Below are 17,557 nucleotides of genomic sequence, written 5' to 3' on the forward strand. Positions count from 1 at the left end.
GACGAGAGAGGGCTGGCCCAGAGCCACTGGTTCCCCAGGGTACTTGTCATTACCCATTCTCCCTCCGGGGAGGGTGTCACATCACTGTCCATGCCCATCTGGTCCGGCCGGCCCTGAGCACTCCTTGTTGGCCTGTGGAACTCCTCCTCAGCCCTGAAAACCCAGCTCAGGCCTTTCTGCTCCAGGGAACCCCTGTGGACTCCCTCTGGGCCTGGAACAGAGGAGAGTATCGCTCTTTCTTTCTTGCCTCCCTGCCCCCCACTAAATTGGGAGCTTGTGAAGACCAAAGAGTGATGCTGATTCTACCCTGGCCTCCCAGCCCCTAGCAGAGGCTGGCTCAGGGCAAGGGCACTCTGAGCACATGTAGACTTGGGCGTGACCTGGACAGTTCCCTTGTCAAGTTGTACTTGCTTTTCTTTTCCCCTGTGACAACTTAAGACTTGAACAGGTGGTTTTCCTGAGGATACTCCCAGCTCTAAAATGTATAAACTGAATTAGGTGCTCAGTTCTCACGGTCTTGTCAGTGTGTGTGCATGTGTGTGTGCACACCCATGTACAGGGTCTGATTAGAGGTAGGATGAAGAGGGCTATTTGATTTCTTTGAAAAAAAAAGTATGTTTCAGCAAACCCTGTAAACTCCCTGGTGGGCAGTGGGAGGCTTGGGGACTCATCTGGCACCCCAGCCTGGCCTCTCTCCCTCAGGTCACCCTGAGACTGAACGGTGGCTGGGCGAAGGGTAAACTCATCTAGATTACCTGTTTTGCATCATTTTTACCTCCACTCCACGCCCAGCAGGCTTCCAGGCTTCTTAGTATGCTTTTTTTTTTTCCTTTGAAGCTTTTCTTTCTTTCCTTCTTTTCTTCTTTGTATTGAAGTGTAGTTGATTTACAATGTTGTGTTAGTTTCAGGTGTACAACAAAGTGATTCAGTTATAAATTTACATACATGTATTCTTTTCCATTAGAGGTTATTACAAGATATGAATATAGTTCCCTGTGCTAGATAGTAGGTCCTTGTTGTTTATCTGTTTTATATGTGGTAGTGTCATCTGTTAATCCCAAACTCCTAATTTATCCCTCCCTCCCCCACTCCTTTCCCCTTTGGTAACCATAAGGTTTCTATATCTGTGAGTCTATTTCCAGTTGCTTTCATTTGTTTTTAAGTACAGAAGTAGCAGTTGGAAAATAAAGTAACGAACACCTCTGCGCCCCTCAGTGCACAGAATTGAAAGTAACCCAATATGGTTGCTTCAAGTAATTTCAGTGTAAAAGAACTAGAATATTACAGATAGAGTTAAAGGCCCTTTTATTCCCCATCTTTGGTGCTATTAAAAACTTACTGTCCACTTAGAAACAGTTGGAAAAAAAACAAACGTAAATTCAAAACAGAAACAGACTCATAGAGATAGAACACAAACTTGTGGTTGCCAAGGGGGAGGGAGGTGGGAAGGGACAGATTGGGAGTTCGATATTTGTAGATACTGACAGGCATATGTAGAATAGATATATAAGATTATACTGTATAGCACAGGGAAATATATACAAGATCTTGTGGTAGCTCACAGTGAAAAAGAATGTGACAATGAATATATGTATGTTCATGTATAACTGAAAAATTGTTCTCTACACTGGAATTTGACACAACATTGTAAACTGACTATAACTCAACAAAAAAGTTTAAAAAAAAAGAAACTGTTGAAAAGGTAAATTTTATGTTATGTATATTTTATCACAATAAAGAACTTTAAAAAACCCAAACGGTTAATTTAGGCCAAGTCAGAGTCTGAACACAAGGGTCTCCCCACTTGGTAGCCTGTGTTCCCCTGTCCTGGAGCTTCTAATCATGGACATAGCTGTCTCCCACCTGCTCCCGGCCCTGGCTTCCCTATCCACCGTCAGTGGCCCCGCTGTCCTCCCAGGACTTGGCCATGGTCCTTAACGTGTCCCCTGCCCCTCCTCCCCACACCAGTCAGCTCTGCTGCTCCACCCCCGGTAACATCCCCGCTCCTCCAGTATCCTTACCCACGGGTCCTCCCTGCCACCCTCTTTAAGTCTCCCACAGGCCATTCTCCACACAGCAGCTCATCCCCACCCCTGCTCAGAGTCCCCTGACTGCTGCCTTCATGCTCAGAAAAAGCCCGACCCAGGCCCCAACTCCTGGCCCCGCCAAGACCTCTTTGCTGCCCAGCCTCTCCTTCCCCTCCAGCCCCTTTACGTCTTCCTCTCCTTCTCCAGCACCACCAAGTGGTCTTATTCTTCAGTCTTCTAACCACTTCATTCTTTTAGCTGCTCACTGCTCACGGCACTGCCCAGCACGAGGAGCCCTGCCAGCCGGCTCCTGTGTCCCGACTCATTCCGTTCTGCTCCAAGTGCCCCTGCCTTCACCCCCACAGGCCACCCCAGAACCGGAGCCACCTGCTTCTCCCAGGGGCCAGCCTTCCCTTCCATGGATACTAGGCATGGTCCCTTCTGTGGCTTCTTGTTTTCATTTTCTTTCTGGTTACGTCAACCTTTACACGATTCAGAAGTTGAAACTATGCTCAGCCAGGCCTGTCCTCACCTCGGCCCCATCTACCCCGTGCTGGGACCAGTTCCATCGTTTCCGCCATATACTTCCTAACGTCCCCACCTTCTCTCACACACACAGCAGCCTGCAGTAGGTAATGTTCACGTCCCAGTAGGTCCTAGGAATCCGTCCCCTCTTCCAGCTGCCCCACTCTCTGTGGGGTGGGTGTGTTCAGGTGGCAGTTGTCTCAGACATCTGCAGTCTTAGGCTGTGGAAAACAGTGATCTTGTTTGCCATTTCTACATGTTGTCTGTTCAAGGTAGATGTTTAGAAGGGATTGCCCAACATGGCCTCGACACCCTCACTGGTATCTAAGAGGCATTCCTGAGACATGTGGTTTGTACTTTACTTAACCGTAGTTAACATGCTGGGTAACGCAGACGAAAGTTCTCAAGAAGCCAGGTCTTTTGCCACCGGTGCAGTGTGTTTCTCTGACTCCGGGCTGTCCAGCTTCTAGGGAGCCTGTGGCTCCAGTCCGTCTGCTGCTGTGCTGCTGGCAGGCTCCCCCTCTCCCCTCTGTGACAGTGGACTGCGGGCCACACCTCGCTCCCCACAGTTCTCCTCATTTCCCATGAGGAAGCTAAGACTGGGAGAATTGAAAAGTAAGCTCTGTGCTGGAACAGGTTAGGGACCCCCGCTTTACAGCAAGAAAGGGTCTTTCTGTGGGCAGTGGCCTGATTCTGGGTGATCCCACCAGCCACACTCGGGGCCCTGAACTGCTGGAGGAAGAGCCAGGACCTGTCTCCCCTCTCCTGACCTCATGCACTGAGTGTTCTGCTAACTCAGCCTTGGTGCCTTACCCATGTCATTGGAGTCTGGTTTCCCAGGCCCGCCGCAGTGCCTTTGTTGTAGTCTCCATGGTGTGGACAAGAAGGGAAGTCACTTGGGGTCGACAGCAGGCCGTGATCAGTGCTGACAGGAGCCACGCAGACCAGGGCGGCTCTCGGGCTGAGGACAGGAAGGGTCTTGCTCTTCTCCAGGAGGAGCTGCTCACTGAGGGGCTCGCAGACGCCTGATTCCCAGCCCACGACCCTTCCTTCCACGCCCCACCCCCTGCCCAGGTTGTGTTCTTGCCCTCTGGGCCCAGTCACGAAAGCATCAGGGCCAGACTATGACGCTGGGATCCAGGGCCGCCCAGTGACCATTTCTGAAATACATGGGAAGGGACCCTACCAGGCAGGACCAAAGTGTAGGGAGGGAGCTGCTCCGTCAACAAGAAGGAATGGGGACGCAGCTGCCCTGGGATGGGGAGACTGCTCTTCTGCACCTTCTCCAAGCTCTCCCCCCGCGTTGTAAGGCAGAGTGTGGAGATAAAGGCTTACCCATCTGGGGTTGCTGCTTTTCTCACGCCAGAACCCTGGGCAGCGATGTCTGGTTGCCCACATTTGCCAGTCTTTATACGGTACCTCTGTAACACTTCTCTCTCCATGGTGTTGGCACCTGTCGTCGAGATGAGGAAACTGAGGCACGAGATGTTGAGGTTACACACTTGGGTCTGTTTGGAAATGGCTGAGTCAGGACTTGAGCTCAGGTTGCCCCCAGGTCTGCGTGTTTTTCTACAGCACCGCACTGTGCGCCACCTCCCAAGGGCGGTGTGGGGCTGTTCCCATCAGCACGTTGTACTGTGCTGTTTGATTGAGCACACATTTGAGAAAACCCCAAGCCCAGAAGCTGTAGTAACACCCAAGCCAGGCCTTCATGAAGAGGAGCCCTACCTCCCACAATCCAGGGCCTTTTGTCATCCGTCAAAGCCAGAGGGCCTCGGGCACAGCTCATAAAGCTGAGCAGCCACACAGTATTTCTACTCTCAAAATGCCACCTGTGCAGTCCCGCTACGAGTGGGGCTCAGGGTGGCCACAGCCTAGGTAGGATGCATTGGCCACCGCCATCAGCAGTCCAGGGGCTCTAAAGAAATCCAAAGAGGCAGAACCTGGGGCCCTGTGTGTGCTGGGGCGCCCTGTGTCTGCCGTTGCTCACTTTTCGGCAAACCGGTGTGTTCTCTGTAATACTTACATACTTGTTTAACACTTCAGGGAAGAAAAATCAGAAGAACAGGATCTCCAGGGCCTCAAGGACAAACCTTTGAAGTTTAAAAAGGTGAAGAAGGATAAGAAAGAAGACAAAGAGGGCAAGCATGAGCCCTTGCAGCCACCGGCCCACCACTCTGCTGAGCCAGCAGAGGCAGGCAAAGCAGAGACCTCGGAAGGGTCGGGCTCAGCGCCAGCCGTCCCAGAAGCTTCTGCCTCCCCCAAACAGCGGCGCTCCATTATTCGTGACCGGGGACCCATGTATGACGACCCTACTCTGCCAGAAGGTTGGACCCGAAAGCTTAAGCAAAGGAAATCTGGCCGCTCCGCTGGGAAGTATGATGTGTATTTGATCAAGTAAGTAAGGGCACCTCCTGTGTCTACAGAGCAGGGAGGGCCAGGGGGGCGGGAGGCCGGGGATGGGGATCCCTTGGAAGGATGGCTCTTTGCTGCTCATTGATCAGGAAAATGTGTGTGCATAACCCCACATCGAGTCGGGGGCTTCAGTAATGACGACTGCTTGCGGGCACGACAAGGTATGCTTGGAATGACTGTGTACATGGGTCACTGCCCTGAGTGAGATGTGCATGGGGTAGCAGAGTGTGGCTTCACTGCGCCAGCCTTCAAAGCCTCGTCTGGAGATGGAATAGCAGTAGGGCATACCCGGGGCCACAGTGAGGACACCGGGAGAGGTCACCTGGGAAGCACTGAGGGCACAAGGTCCTGCCCAGGCTGGACCCGGAGGCCCTGGAGCCTGCCATGGGCACTGGCCTGGGCTGGGGAGGCCAGGGGAGCTCCCTGAGGTTGCTGCCATTTCCCAGCTGAGGGGCTCTTCTCACCACCTGTTAATGTCTTCTTTCTGGGAGTCATTCTGTGGCATTGCTTCATGAACCCAAAGAAATGGGAGTTCACAGGGCTCAGTCTGCTCTGTGAACTGTGTTGGGAAAGGTGGCCTTTCTGACAGGACCTCTGGAGAGAGACCCAAAGGGGTTCCATGTGCCTTTCCAGCTGTCCGTTTTGCATTTGTCCAGCTCTGGGCTGCTTGTTGGGTGCTGTCTGTTGAAACAGTGTAACTTCCAAGCCAGAGCCTCAGAGAAGGAGTCTGAACATGTGCATTTCAGTTCTGCCCTTTAGATGATTCCGAAAAGGTTAGGAGTTTCCAGCAGATGCTTGCTGAATTTAATCCCAGCAACTCAGAGGAAGATGAGAAAAGCATTATCCCATTGGCCATTGGGGAAACTTGAGTCCCAGAGAGGCTAAGCCACAAGACCAAGTTTAGACAAGAGCTCTGGGCACCAGCCAGCAGAATGGGCTCCAGCCTGATGGCCAGACAGGGTCCCCAGGCCAGACCCCTCTGGGGTCAGAGAAGGGGCCTCAGTGGCAGGCAGCTCTTAAGGGACATCCGGGCGGCAGCCATGGAGTAGCCAGCACCAAGTTGTTCTGGCGACAGACCCGGCCAGGCAGGTGCCCACTGCTGTTGGGCCACCCAGTTGCTTCATGTATAAACGGGGCCAGGTCCCCCCTAGATGAGCTCATCTCAGCTTTTCTCACGTGTGATTCTTGTTCAGTTTGTGTCATCGGGCATGTCAGTTGCAGAACGTCTTCTGCCAGAGAGTTTGCCACCTCCTACTCCTGTGCCCCGTCTCCGACATTGCTGTGGAAGCTTCTGATCAGTCTTTGTGTCTCTCCATTTGTTCCCACAGTCCCCAGGGAAAAGCCTTTCGCTCTAAAGTGGAGTTGATTGCATACTTCGAAAAGGTAGGCGACACCTCCCTGGACCCTAATGATTTTGACTTCACGGTAACTGGGAGAGGGAGCCCCTCCCGGCGAGAGCAGAAACCACCTAAGAAGCCCAAATCTCCCAAAGCTCCAGGAACTGGCAGAGGTCGGGGACGCCCCAAAGGGAGCGGCACCACGAGACCCAAGGCAGCAGCATCAGAGGGCGTGCAGGTGAAAAGGGTCCTGGAGAAAAGTCCCGGGAAGCTGCTCGTCAAGATGCCATTTCAGGCTTCTCCAGGGAGCAAGACCGAAGGGGGTGGGGCCACCACATCGGCCCAGGTCATGGTCATCAAACGCCCTGGCAGGAAGCGAAAAGCCGAAGCCGACCCACAGGCCATTCCCAAGAAGCGGGGCCGAAAGCCAGGCAGTGTGGTTGCGGCCGCTGCCGCTGAGGCCAAAAAGAAAGCCGTGAAGGAGTCTTCCATCCGGTCCGTGCAGGAGACCGTGCTCCCCATCAAGAAGCGCAAGACCCGGGAGGCGGTCAGCATCGAGGTGAAAGAGGTGGTGAAGCCCCTGCTGGTGTCCACCCTCGGCGAGAAGAGCGGGAAGGGACTGAAGACCTGCAAGAGCCCTGGGCGGAAAAGCAAGGAGAGCAGCCCCAAGGGGCGCAGTGGCAGCGCCTCCTCGCCCCCCAAGAAGGAGCACCACCACCACCACCACCCCTCGGAGCCCCCGAAGGCGCCCGTGCCGCTGCTCCCGCCCCCGCCCCCGCCCCCGCCCGAGCCGCAGAGCTCTGAGGACCCTGCCAGCCCCCCTGAGCCCCAGGACTTGAGCAGCAATGTCTGCAAAGAGGAGAAGATGCCGAGAGGAGGCTCGCTGGAGAGCGATGGCTGCCCCAAGGAGCCAGCTAAGACTCAGCCCGCGGTCGCAACCGCCGCCACGGCCGCAGAAAAGTACAAACACCGAGGGGAGGGAGAGCGCAAAGACATTGTTTCATCCTCCATGCCAAGGCCAAACAGAGAGGAGCCTGTGGACAGCCGGACGCCCGTGACCGAGAGAGTTAGCTGACTTTACACAGAGCGGATTGCAAAGCAAACCAACAAGAATAACGGCAGCTGTTGTCTCTTCTCCTTATGGGTAGGGCTCTGACAAAGCTTCCCGATTAACTGAAATAAAAAATATTTTTTTTTCTTTCAGTAAACTTAGAGTTTCGTGGCTTCAGGGTGGGAGTAGTTGGAGCATTGGGGATGTTTTTCTTACCGACAAGCACAGTCAGGTTGAAGACCTAACCAGGGCCAGAAGTAGCTTTGCACTTTTCTAAACTAGGCTCCTTCAACAAGGCTTGCTGCAGATACTACTGACCAGACAAGCTGTTGACCAGGCTTCTTAGGGTACGCCTGCACCTCCCCTCCCACCCGGACCTCCCCCTGTGTGGTCGTTAGGGACAGAGAGCCGTTGAGAGGACACTCCTGTTTTTGGTGCCATTGGTGCCCCAGTCTCAGCTCTCCTCCCCCCCCACCTTGCCCTGCCTCCAGCTCCCCCAGCCTCCCCCATGCCCACCCACATCGGGACAAGGAGGCATGAGGCGAGACAGACAGTTGGATTCTTTAGAGAAGATGGAGATGGCCAGACGGTATAGCCCATGTGATCCCACCTGTGGTGGCACTGATGTGGCCCCACGCCAGACCCAATCCAAAACCGACAAGGACATTTCACATGACAGGGAAGGAGCACCTGTCCACCCCGGTCATGGCATGGCTAGGAGGAGGGAGGCATCCTTTGAGCTGCTTGGGTATAGGCTGGCCTGAGCCAGAGGAGAGGAGGGCCCGGGGCCGTCCTCCGGTGGGTGGTGGTAGAGAGAGGCCAGGAAGGCAGCAGGAGAGGCCCCGGCAGGCTGGCCCAGGCTCCAGACAGCCGAGCGCCCGGGGCAGAAGGGATTCCTAGTCGCTCAGAGCAGGTGTGGCTGATAGAGCCTTAGTAGATGGGGCAGGGGGCCGGGGGAAGGAGGGGAGAATGTTCTTCCAAAACTTTCCAATTCTAACTCCTTTAGGGACAGCTTAGAACTATTTGCACTATTGAGTCTTCATGTTCCCACTTCAAAACATGCTCTGAGAGCAAACTGGCTTGAATTGGTGACACTTTGTCCCTCAAGCCACCAGATGTGATGGTGTTGAGAACTACCTGGATGTGTATATACCTGCGCTTGTTTTCAAGTGGGCTCAGCACATAGGGTTCCCACGAAGCTCCGAAACTCTAAGTGTTTGCTGCAATTTATAAGGACTTCCTGATTGGTTTCTCTTCTCTCCTTCCATTTCTGCCTTCTTTCACTTCAGCCTTTCATTTCTTCCCCTCCTCCTCCTTGCTCATCCCTTCTGTTCCAGGCAGCCGCAGTGCCCCACTGTACCCCAGGCTGACACCAGTCAGCTCAGGCCCTGGAACTTACTGCTCCCCTACCTTGGCCTTCCCGCCGTCAGCCCCAGCCCCCCTCCCACCCTGTTCTGAGCCCCGAGGAAGCCCCAGGCTCTGCTGAGTCCACCTGGCCCTCGCTCTTCAGCCTCTCTGAAGGGCAAGGGAGCAGCCAGGCCATGCTCCCTAAGAGTCCCCTTCTCCGGTCAGACCCCGGATCCCGAGCCTTCTCAACCTTCCACTCAACAGAGGTGAGTGGGAGGAAGTGGGCCGAATTTTAATTTGGAAGCCAGGGGCAGCACAGAGACCCACTGTAGCCTGCCAGAGTCATTGAGTGGCCCAGCCCCAACCTTGGCCTCAGCCAGACCTGGCTAGCGCGGGGCGGGGCGGCAGGGCAGCGGGTAGAGCAGGTGCAGACGCCCCCCTACCACTCCTCTAAGTGCAAATTCTTGTCTGCTGGACCCCATTGGGCCTCTGCTTGCTGGAGACTGGGTGGGGCCAGTACCTCACAAGTTTCCGCATCTGCACCCGGGGAGTGGTGTGGGGGCTCAGAGGCTCGGGTTTGTTGTGGGCGTTAACTGATCAGTTTTAATTTGGACCCCATGCTTTCATCCTTGGTTCAGGAAGTCCTTATCTAGCTGCATATCTTCATCATATTGGTATATCCTTTTCTGTGTTTACAGAGATGTCTCTTATATCTAAATCTGTCCAACTGAGAAGTACCTTATCAAAGTAGCAAACGAGACAGCAGTCTTATGCTTCCAGAAACACCCACAAGCACGTCCTGTGTGAGCTGCTGCCATGAACTGTCAAGTGTGTGTTGTCTCGTGTATTTCAGTTCTTATCCCCTGGCTTCCTTACTGCAGTGTAACCATGAAGGAGTGAAACATCTTAGAAACTGTCTAGCACTTCCTTGCCAGTCCTTAGTGATCAGGAACCATAGTCGACAGTTCCAATCAGTAGCTTAAGAAAAAAACCATTTCTGTCTCTTCCAGAATGGTTAGAAGCAAGGGAGTTTGCACTGTTCTGTTTGTAGTCGTAGTTGGCTTTTCTGGCTCTTTTTGTATCCATTTGCTGATGCGGCAAAAGCAAGTCCCACAACCAAACCCGCTCTGCTGCCGACCCTCCAGGCTTCACTTCTGATGCCTCCCCAGGGAGGGACGGGGGTTGGAGGAGGGGGTGAGTCCTTTGGGACCAACTCTTCCTCCAGGGACAAAAGGCCCCTGACCTCACAGTGGCCTTGCATTCTTGGCACCCCCGAAGAACTCCTATCCACACGAGCACGGTGTCCAACCAGTTTGTTGTGGAGACCCCATCTGGTTTGGTCGGTCAGGTTTTTAGGCTTCATGCTTTTAGTCCAGTAAAATGTAGCTCCTGGGACCAGTATCAAGAGCTGGCCTCCCCATTGGCTTGGTACCATCGGGTCCTGGGGCAAGGAGAGCTGGGTCTGCCGTGGCCCTTTCCCCCGTGACAGTTCATTCTGGGGCTGACTGGGCGTTGGTGGTCGAGAACCCAGAATTGCCAGCGGCATTTCCTTTCTGCCCTGCCTGCAGCATCCTGGCTCCGCAGCTTCTTCCCCTAGAGTTTCCAGGCTGCAGGTGGCGCCTGAGGCACTGTAGGGTTTTCTCCATTTCCCCCCTTCCTTCTTCCACATTCCTTCTTCCCCCAGATAGAGGCGTCGCTTGTGAGTCACCTTTGGGCGGGGGCCCTGCAGCTCCCATTCCGCCTCTGCCCAGGAATCAGGTTGACAGGAAGTCAGAGCGAAAGCCTGAGCCACAGAAGCCTTAGCAGCTGTGCCAGGCCCAGTTTGGGGCTGTGCCCTCGGCCGTGTGTGCCTAAAGACCAGGGAGATTGGTGGCACCTCCTAGGGACTATGTCAGGAAGGCGGGACTTGACCAACAGCTTGCAGATGCCCACGGGGCTAGGTCACAGAGTCATGTTCAGATCCCCCGCCCTCATTCTGGTCATTAGTTGCTACCTCCTCTCCTGACAGAATTCCAGCCGTCCTCGAGCTCCTCCCACTGGGCCCTGCCCACTGGGGGCCCGTCCTCAGCAGTGTGGTTGCTGGCCTTGGCATTGCAGTGAACTGGAGACACAGCCACACCCAGGTTCTAGTACAGCTCTCTTCTGCTGGTGCTGTATTCCCATAGCAAAAGGCACAGGAGACACCCAGACATGGCCATGTCCCCCAGTCCATCAGTGCCAGACTAGCCAAGTACCCCTCCCCTCAGCTCCCAGGAGGGTGAAAGCTGAAGTGCTGGCCCGGGGATGCTGGCCACGGCCAGCACCTGACTTCCACTCCTGAGACCGCAGGGAGATGGCACCTGTCTGTTAGGTGGTGTCATGCCAGGCTAGAGGCCACGAAAGCTGGCAGTAGGATCTGGAGCAGCCCAGAGTTGTTGCCTGCCCTCTGCCTAGCTTGTCGTTGCTGTGACAGCTGTCAGGAAACAAGCCACCATGTTTGGTGGGAAAGGAGCTTCCTTAGCTGACAGGACCTCCAAGTTTTAAGTAACTTTTAATAAGTGGCTCAAGCCCAGGAGGGAAGACTGTGAACTGAATACACCAGGTGGAGCCTGGCAGCTGAGCTCTGTGCCCCCTTTCTGGAGCGTTCCTGCCAGGCTCTGCAGGCTGACGGGGCTGGGGAAGTCACGGGTACCAGTTCTCAGAGAGAGAGCACCTCTGTGCCTCCACTCCTGGCCGGGGTCCTTGTCGCACGTTGTTTCCTGATGTGAGTTTCACACAAGGATGGCCGGGGTCATCCAGACCTCAGGAAGTAAGCAAGCTGGGTCGAGAGCCCCAGGGGCGTTTGCCTAGGCTGGGGCTTGGGGTGCCCCGCGGCCCCGCCACATCATACCCTGCGCTCACTGCTCTCTGTCAGTGAACCCGTCCACCGAGGGGTTTGTGGAGTCTCCGTTTCTGCATCTTCCTCTTGTAGATGTTGTCTCAGTCTTTAGAAAAGGCACAGTCTAATTGTTACAAATCGCTAGGATACTGACCCCCAGGGTCTAATGTTCCATGTGAAAGGGGAAAAAAGTGAACGCTGAAACCCCTTGTCAACAATTCAGAAGGAAATCCTAGAAAACATTTAGCAGAGAACTACATTTCAATGTTTCTGAATGAGTAAGAGCAAGCTTTTGCAAAAATGCCGATGTAAAAATACTTGGAGCCTGGCCTGATGTGTGGTGAGCGCTGCAAATTAAGGGGAATCCAGCCAGAAAGTGCTGGATCTGACTTGGGGCCATCCTGTCACTGGAGAGCCCATCTCGCCTTGGGGAGCAGTCCACCCATGTCCTGTGGGGAGGTCTGCCTGCCTTACCACCGCAGGAGCCCAGGTCTGAGTGTGGGAAGGAGAATGCTCACAAGTGAGTCTGAAAGCCAGCAACTTTCTCCCTCCCCAGCGCCACCTGTTTCTGACTCCTTTCTCATTTCGACAGGGCCTGCCCCAAGTGCTGACTTGTCAGGAAAAGTGAATTCTAACTGGGGCCCAGGCAACTAGTAGGGAGAGGGTGATGTCTCCTCCCAGTCTCTGCCCTGAGAACAGGCCCCTGCCCTGCTCTCTGTTGGGCCCAGGTGGAGTGGCACTCCTTCTCAGCTCGGAGGTGAAGACAGGCCTGAGCACTCACTGTGGGGTGTGACCCCCCCCCCGCTCGCCCGTCCCCTGTGGGAGCCCCTGGAGCGGAGGGAGGGCAGAGTTGAGACCCTCATGGAGGGAAATCTGGCTTTGAGTTTCAGAACATTCAGGAAACTTGAAAATTGCCTTTGCTCTGCTAGCTCCTCCCTTTGATCTACCGGTCCTCAGGTCTTGCTCAGCAGTGAGAGAAAATGAGATCAAAAGGCCAAGAGGTTTGGCTCCTGCCCACTGGTAGTCCTTCTTCCCACAGTGTTTGTGTGTCAAGTGACAAAGCTGTTCTTCCTGGTGACGCTGATTATACCCAGTATCTTATAGACTATACGCATAGGCCTGCTTGGTCTCTTCTATCCTGGGCGTTTGTTTCGCTTTTTAGTTTTGCTTTTAGTTCTTCTGTCCCTTTTATTTAACGCACCGACTAGACACACAAAGCAGTTGAATTTTTATATATATATATCTGTATATTGCACAATTATAAACTCATTTTGCTTGTGGCTCCACACAAAAAAGACCTGTTAAAATTATACCTGTTGCTTAATTACAATATTTCTGATAACCATAGCATAGGACAAGGGAAAATTTAAAAAAAAAAAACAAAAAACAAAAAAACAACAACAAAAAAAAAAAAAAACGACAAACCTGTCTGCTGGTCACTTCTGTCCAGGCAGATGCGTGGTCTTTCCTCGCTTCTTTCAAGGGCTTCCCTGTGCCAAGCGAAGGAGGCTCCAGGCAGCACCTGGGTTTTGCACTGTTTCTCCCAAGCTTGAGAGAGAGGCCCCAGGGTGATGGTGCAAGATAGTTCGTTTCAACGGGTGGGCGCAAGAGTGCTCCCTTGCCCTGGCGAAGCCCAGAATGTCATTGGCACCGCCTGGTCCCCTTCGATCCTGGGTGGGGCAGCTGGAGTACCTGGGGGTGGCCTGACCCCCACCCTGACCCCTTCCAGTGACCCCTTCAGAGTGATCCTGTTTGGAGAGTCGGCTCAGCAGGCCTCCCCACCAGCAGGGCTCCTGCTTTGCAGAGTCCGGGGGTGGAGGGGAGATGGAAGGCCTTGTCTCATCTCTGAAAGTGTGAGCTGCACCAGGTAGTACACCAGAGACCCCAGAACCACGTAGGAGGTCCAGTGGGTCCCCTCCAAGAGGTAGCAAAGACTCCAGAAACATCCCTTCCTCTTCTCCCCATCCTACGAGTAATTGCATTTGCTTTTGTAATTCTTAATGAGCAATATCTGCTAGAGTTTAGCCGTAACAGTTCTTTTTGATCGTTTTTTTTAAGTAATTAAAAACACCAAAAAAAAAAATCCAGAAACTTGTTCTTCCAAAGCAGAGAGCATTATAATCACCAGGGCCAAAAGCTTCCCTCCCTGCGTCATGACTTCTGAGGCCTGAATCCAAAAGAGAAACACTCGCAGGCCCTTTGGGTGGCCAGGCTGCCCTCGGGCCCCTCGGAGAACCTGGGCTGGGGCAGCCTCCGGGCCCGGTCTGGGGTCTCACGCCAGCCTTCGTTCAGTATTAGCAGTGGGGCCACAGCCTCCTGGCCCGCCCAGCCGGGGCGGGGACGGAGGAGGCTGCTGCGAGGCCTCCCCCAGGTGGGTGTCTGCACCAGTCCGCAGGCGTGCTTTCCGACTGAAACCTGAAATCAGCGCTGAGTTAGCCTCACCCGGTGACCTCTCGCCCCACCCGGACGGAGCAGGGCCCACCCAGTTCAGTGTTTCTGGGGAGCTGGACGGTGGAGTGCGAAAGGCTTGCAGAACTCGAAGCCTGCTCCTTCCCTTGCCACCAAGGCCTCCTTTTCCGTTTGAGTTGTCACTGCTTCAATCAATAACAGCCGCTCCAGAGTCAGTAGTTGATGAATATATGACCAAATATCACCAGGACTGTTACTCAATGTGTGCCGAGCCCTTTCCTCGCGCTGGGCTCCCGCGTACCCGGACACTGTACCGTGTGCTGTGTTTGCTCCCCACCCCCTTCGCCCTCCCTTTGTCTCTCTGGGGTTTTTCTGTTTGGGTTTGGTTTGGTTTTTATTTCCCCTTTTGTGTTCCAAACATGAGGTTCTCTCTACTGGTCCTCTTAACTGTGGTGTTGAGGCTTATATTTGTGTAATTTTTGGTGGGTGAAAGGAACTCTGCTAAGTAAATCTCTTCTGTGTTTGAACTGAAGTCTGTATTGTAACTATGTTTAAAGTAATTGTTCCAGAGACAAATGCTTCTAGACACCTTTTCTTTACAAACAAAAGAATTCGGAGAGCGGGATGGTAACTGAGATGAGAGGGGCTGTCCTTTTTCCCCAGGAGGGGAGATCCAAAGACAGGACCCCTGCCTATATCAGCTGGAAGCCACCCAAAGACACTAAGCCTAAAGCCAATGGGCCGAATAGCTGATGTGTTGACATTTTCGAAGTCAGAGCAAAACCAGGTTTTGTTCCACTCAGTGAATTCTTTTGCCCACCCCCCCCTCAGATTCTTAGCATCATTATTATTTTTTAAGGACAGACAAGACATGTTCCTGCAAGGGGAGCCAGGACGTGTGTGAGCAGAGCAGCCTTGCCTGGGTAGGGGAAGTTTGGGGCGGGCCTGAGCGGTGTGGCTCAGACAAAGGATAGGCATCTCCCTGAAGACCCTGCTGTGGCCGCAGGTCAGGTATACATTGACAGGGCATTACCATGCAGGGTGGGCATTACTGTTCAGGGCACCCCCATCCCATCCCACCCTGTCCCGCAGTGCACAACACTAACGTCACGTCTCCATTCCCCACTTGCCCGGATGATAAGATGGTGGTGGAGGGGGAGGCCCCTCTTCGCTGTCATCTAATCCCCAGCAAAATTCCGACATGAGAAACCCCTTTATTTTTTCATGGCAAAACCAGACCCGTCTCAGAGAAGCCGTTACCTCCCAGACATTGTTTGGGGCTGATGGGACAGGGACAGGTGTGTGCTCCCTTAGTGCCTGGAGGCTCCTCTGCTGACAGGTGAGGACAGTGCTGACTGTGGTGACCGTTTGCACGTGGGATTTAGTTGCAGGAAGGACCAGGCTGGGACGCTGCCCCCTCCTGGGTCGCAGCAACACATGTCGCCCTGTGCAGAGGGAGCTGGCTCCAGCCCAGAAGCCTGGAAGCCCGACCGAGGGCGGGAGAGGTGTGCGTGGGGCGCGAGGAGCCGCCCGGGACAGACTTAGCTGGAGATGTCTCAGAGAGCCCTCTGTCGCACTCACCTTCAGTTTTTGTGTTTTGGGACAATTACTTTAGAAAAATAAGTAGGTCGTTTTAAAAACAAAAAATACTGATTGCTTTTTTGTAGTGTTCAAAAAAAAAAGGTTCTTTGTGTATAGCCAAATGACTGAAAGCACTGATATATTTAAAAACAAAAGGCAATTTATTAAGGAAATTTGTACCATTTCAGTAAACCTGTCTGAATGTACCTGTATACGTTTCAAAAACACCCCCCACTGAATCCCTGTAACCTATTTATTATATAAAGAGTTTGCCTTATAAATTTACATAAAAATGTCCGTTTGTGTCTTTTGTTGTAAAATCAAGTGATTTTTTCATAAGGTTCTTTTACTATTTGAAAAGATGGGCAGCACGCAGTTTTATTTTATTTTTGTAAGTTTTTTAATACGTGTGAAAGCCAAGAATACTCAGCATGCCTTTCTAAGTGACGCGTTTGCACCTTTTGTTGGGAAGTACTGTATCCTGTGCTGTTAGCATTCTCGATAAATCTCTCTGTGAAAGTGACTCAAGGTCTGGGCTTTCATTATCAGACAGCTCACAGGACAGCATGGTGGTGTTTCCTGATTCGCTCTGGCGGTCCCTGAGCACAAATGAGCCAGCTTTTGGGACTGCCACGGCGGAAAGGGCAGCCCGCTCTGGCCCCCCTTTGGGCATGTGGTGCCGGACGTCCAGAAGCAGGCAGGCTGCAGCTTCCCTATTCCTGAGGCCACAGTAGGGGCATCTTCTTGCTCTGGACGTGCAGCATGTGCCGAGGTGCTTTTGGAAACACTCCACCCCACCCCCAGCTCGGGCTCCTCCTGGACCTACTGCCTGAGACCTTCCCATGGCCTCCCCTGACCTGGCTCCCTGCCCGAAGGGGTCGCCGTCGTCACTGGGGTTTGCAGGCCTTGTCACACCCGGCCCGTGCTCCCTGGCTTCCCGGAAGGCTGCAGGCTCTCAGGAGCTGCCAGCCCTGCCACAGCCATCCTCCAGTTGGCTGTTGATGGGCTGGAGGGGACACAACCGACCGCTCAGAGTCCAGCATCACACGCAAATGTGTACACACCTACTAGAAGGTGCGCTGGAAAGTCCTGGCCTTGAACGTTAAAACAAAGGGTTGAAATTCAACATGTGTGTGTACTGAGCGTCCTTCGTGTCCCAGGGCTGTCCCAGGAGCTGCAGTCCAGCAGTGAGCAAGTAGGACCAAGTCCCTGTTCCCTGAGAGCTTAGTGCATGTGTATGCACATGATAATTTCCCAGACTCGGGTTGTAGTCTCACTAAGGGGTGTCCCCGTGGGAAGCCACTGGGGCTCAGTGTGGCTGGCCTCCTGTTTGGGAGTGGCTGGCAATGGCTGCAACTTCTGGGAAGAGGCTCCAGTGGAGGCCTGTCTGGGACAGACCTGGTTTCTGGAAACAGCACTACATCTGTCAAGGTGGACAGCAATGTGGGGAGGGGAAGAGACAGCCCTCTGGGGTCAGGCTAGAGAGGGCAAGGGGGTGATCAGGGAAGGAGACCTGTTGCCTTTCAAGCGAGCATCCAGTTGGAGAAAGAGGAAGGCACCCTTGCTGCTTTTGAGGCGGGGGTGTCTTCCTCCATGTGGTGGGGGAGGCAGACAAATGCGAAGGTGGAGAAGGGTGCACCAGAGATGCCAGGTGAGGCAAGGGCTGTGGGCAACTCAGCTTCTGGGGCCTAGGGAGCTCTCATCCTAGTTTCCACCTGAGGAACTGTTTGAGCTCAACCTTGTTGCCTGAGGGCCTTGGAGCTACAGTTGCAAACTCATGGGTGCAGGAGCCCTGGTGCAGTCTGGGAACCCTGAGGCATTCTGGATGGCTCAAGGCTACTGAGGTGTGCAGAGAGCTAGACAGAGATGGGCAGGAAGGGGCCACATTGTGACAACAGTGGAGGCTGTGCAGAAGAGCTGGGATCCCACTGGAGGGCTTCAGGAACGACAGGAGGGTCTTAAGCAGGAAAGTGATGTGGCTTGATTTGTGCCCAAGGAAGACCAACAC

The 17,557-nt window shown here is 53.7% G+C and overlaps 1 protein-coding gene across 2 annotated transcripts in view; it reads left to right on the top strand.

The window, feature by feature from the left end:
- MECP2 (methyl-CpG binding protein 2) overlaps positions 1-16,072 on the top strand; it is a 60,366-nt gene extending 44,294 nt beyond the window's left edge. For both annotated transcript variants that reach the window (XM_031446382.2, XM_064483079.1), the window contains 2 exons: positions 4,599-4,949; positions 6,296-16,072. In XM_031446382.2, the coding sequence (XP_031302242.2) occupies positions 4,599-4,949; positions 6,296-7,379 (1,435 nt within the window). In that variant the 3' untranslated portion in view covers positions 7,380-16,072. The remainder of the gene's footprint in view (positions 1-4,598; positions 4,950-6,295) is intronic.
- Positions 16,073-17,557: the final 1,485 nt, after the last annotated feature.

The sequence above is a fragment of the Camelus dromedarius genome, chromosome X (genome assembly GCF_036321535.1).
Source record: "Camelus dromedarius isolate mCamDro1 chromosome X, mCamDro1.pat, whole genome shotgun sequence".
In the NCBI taxonomy this organism is placed as follows: domain Eukaryota; kingdom Metazoa; phylum Chordata; class Mammalia; order Artiodactyla; family Camelidae; genus Camelus; species Camelus dromedarius.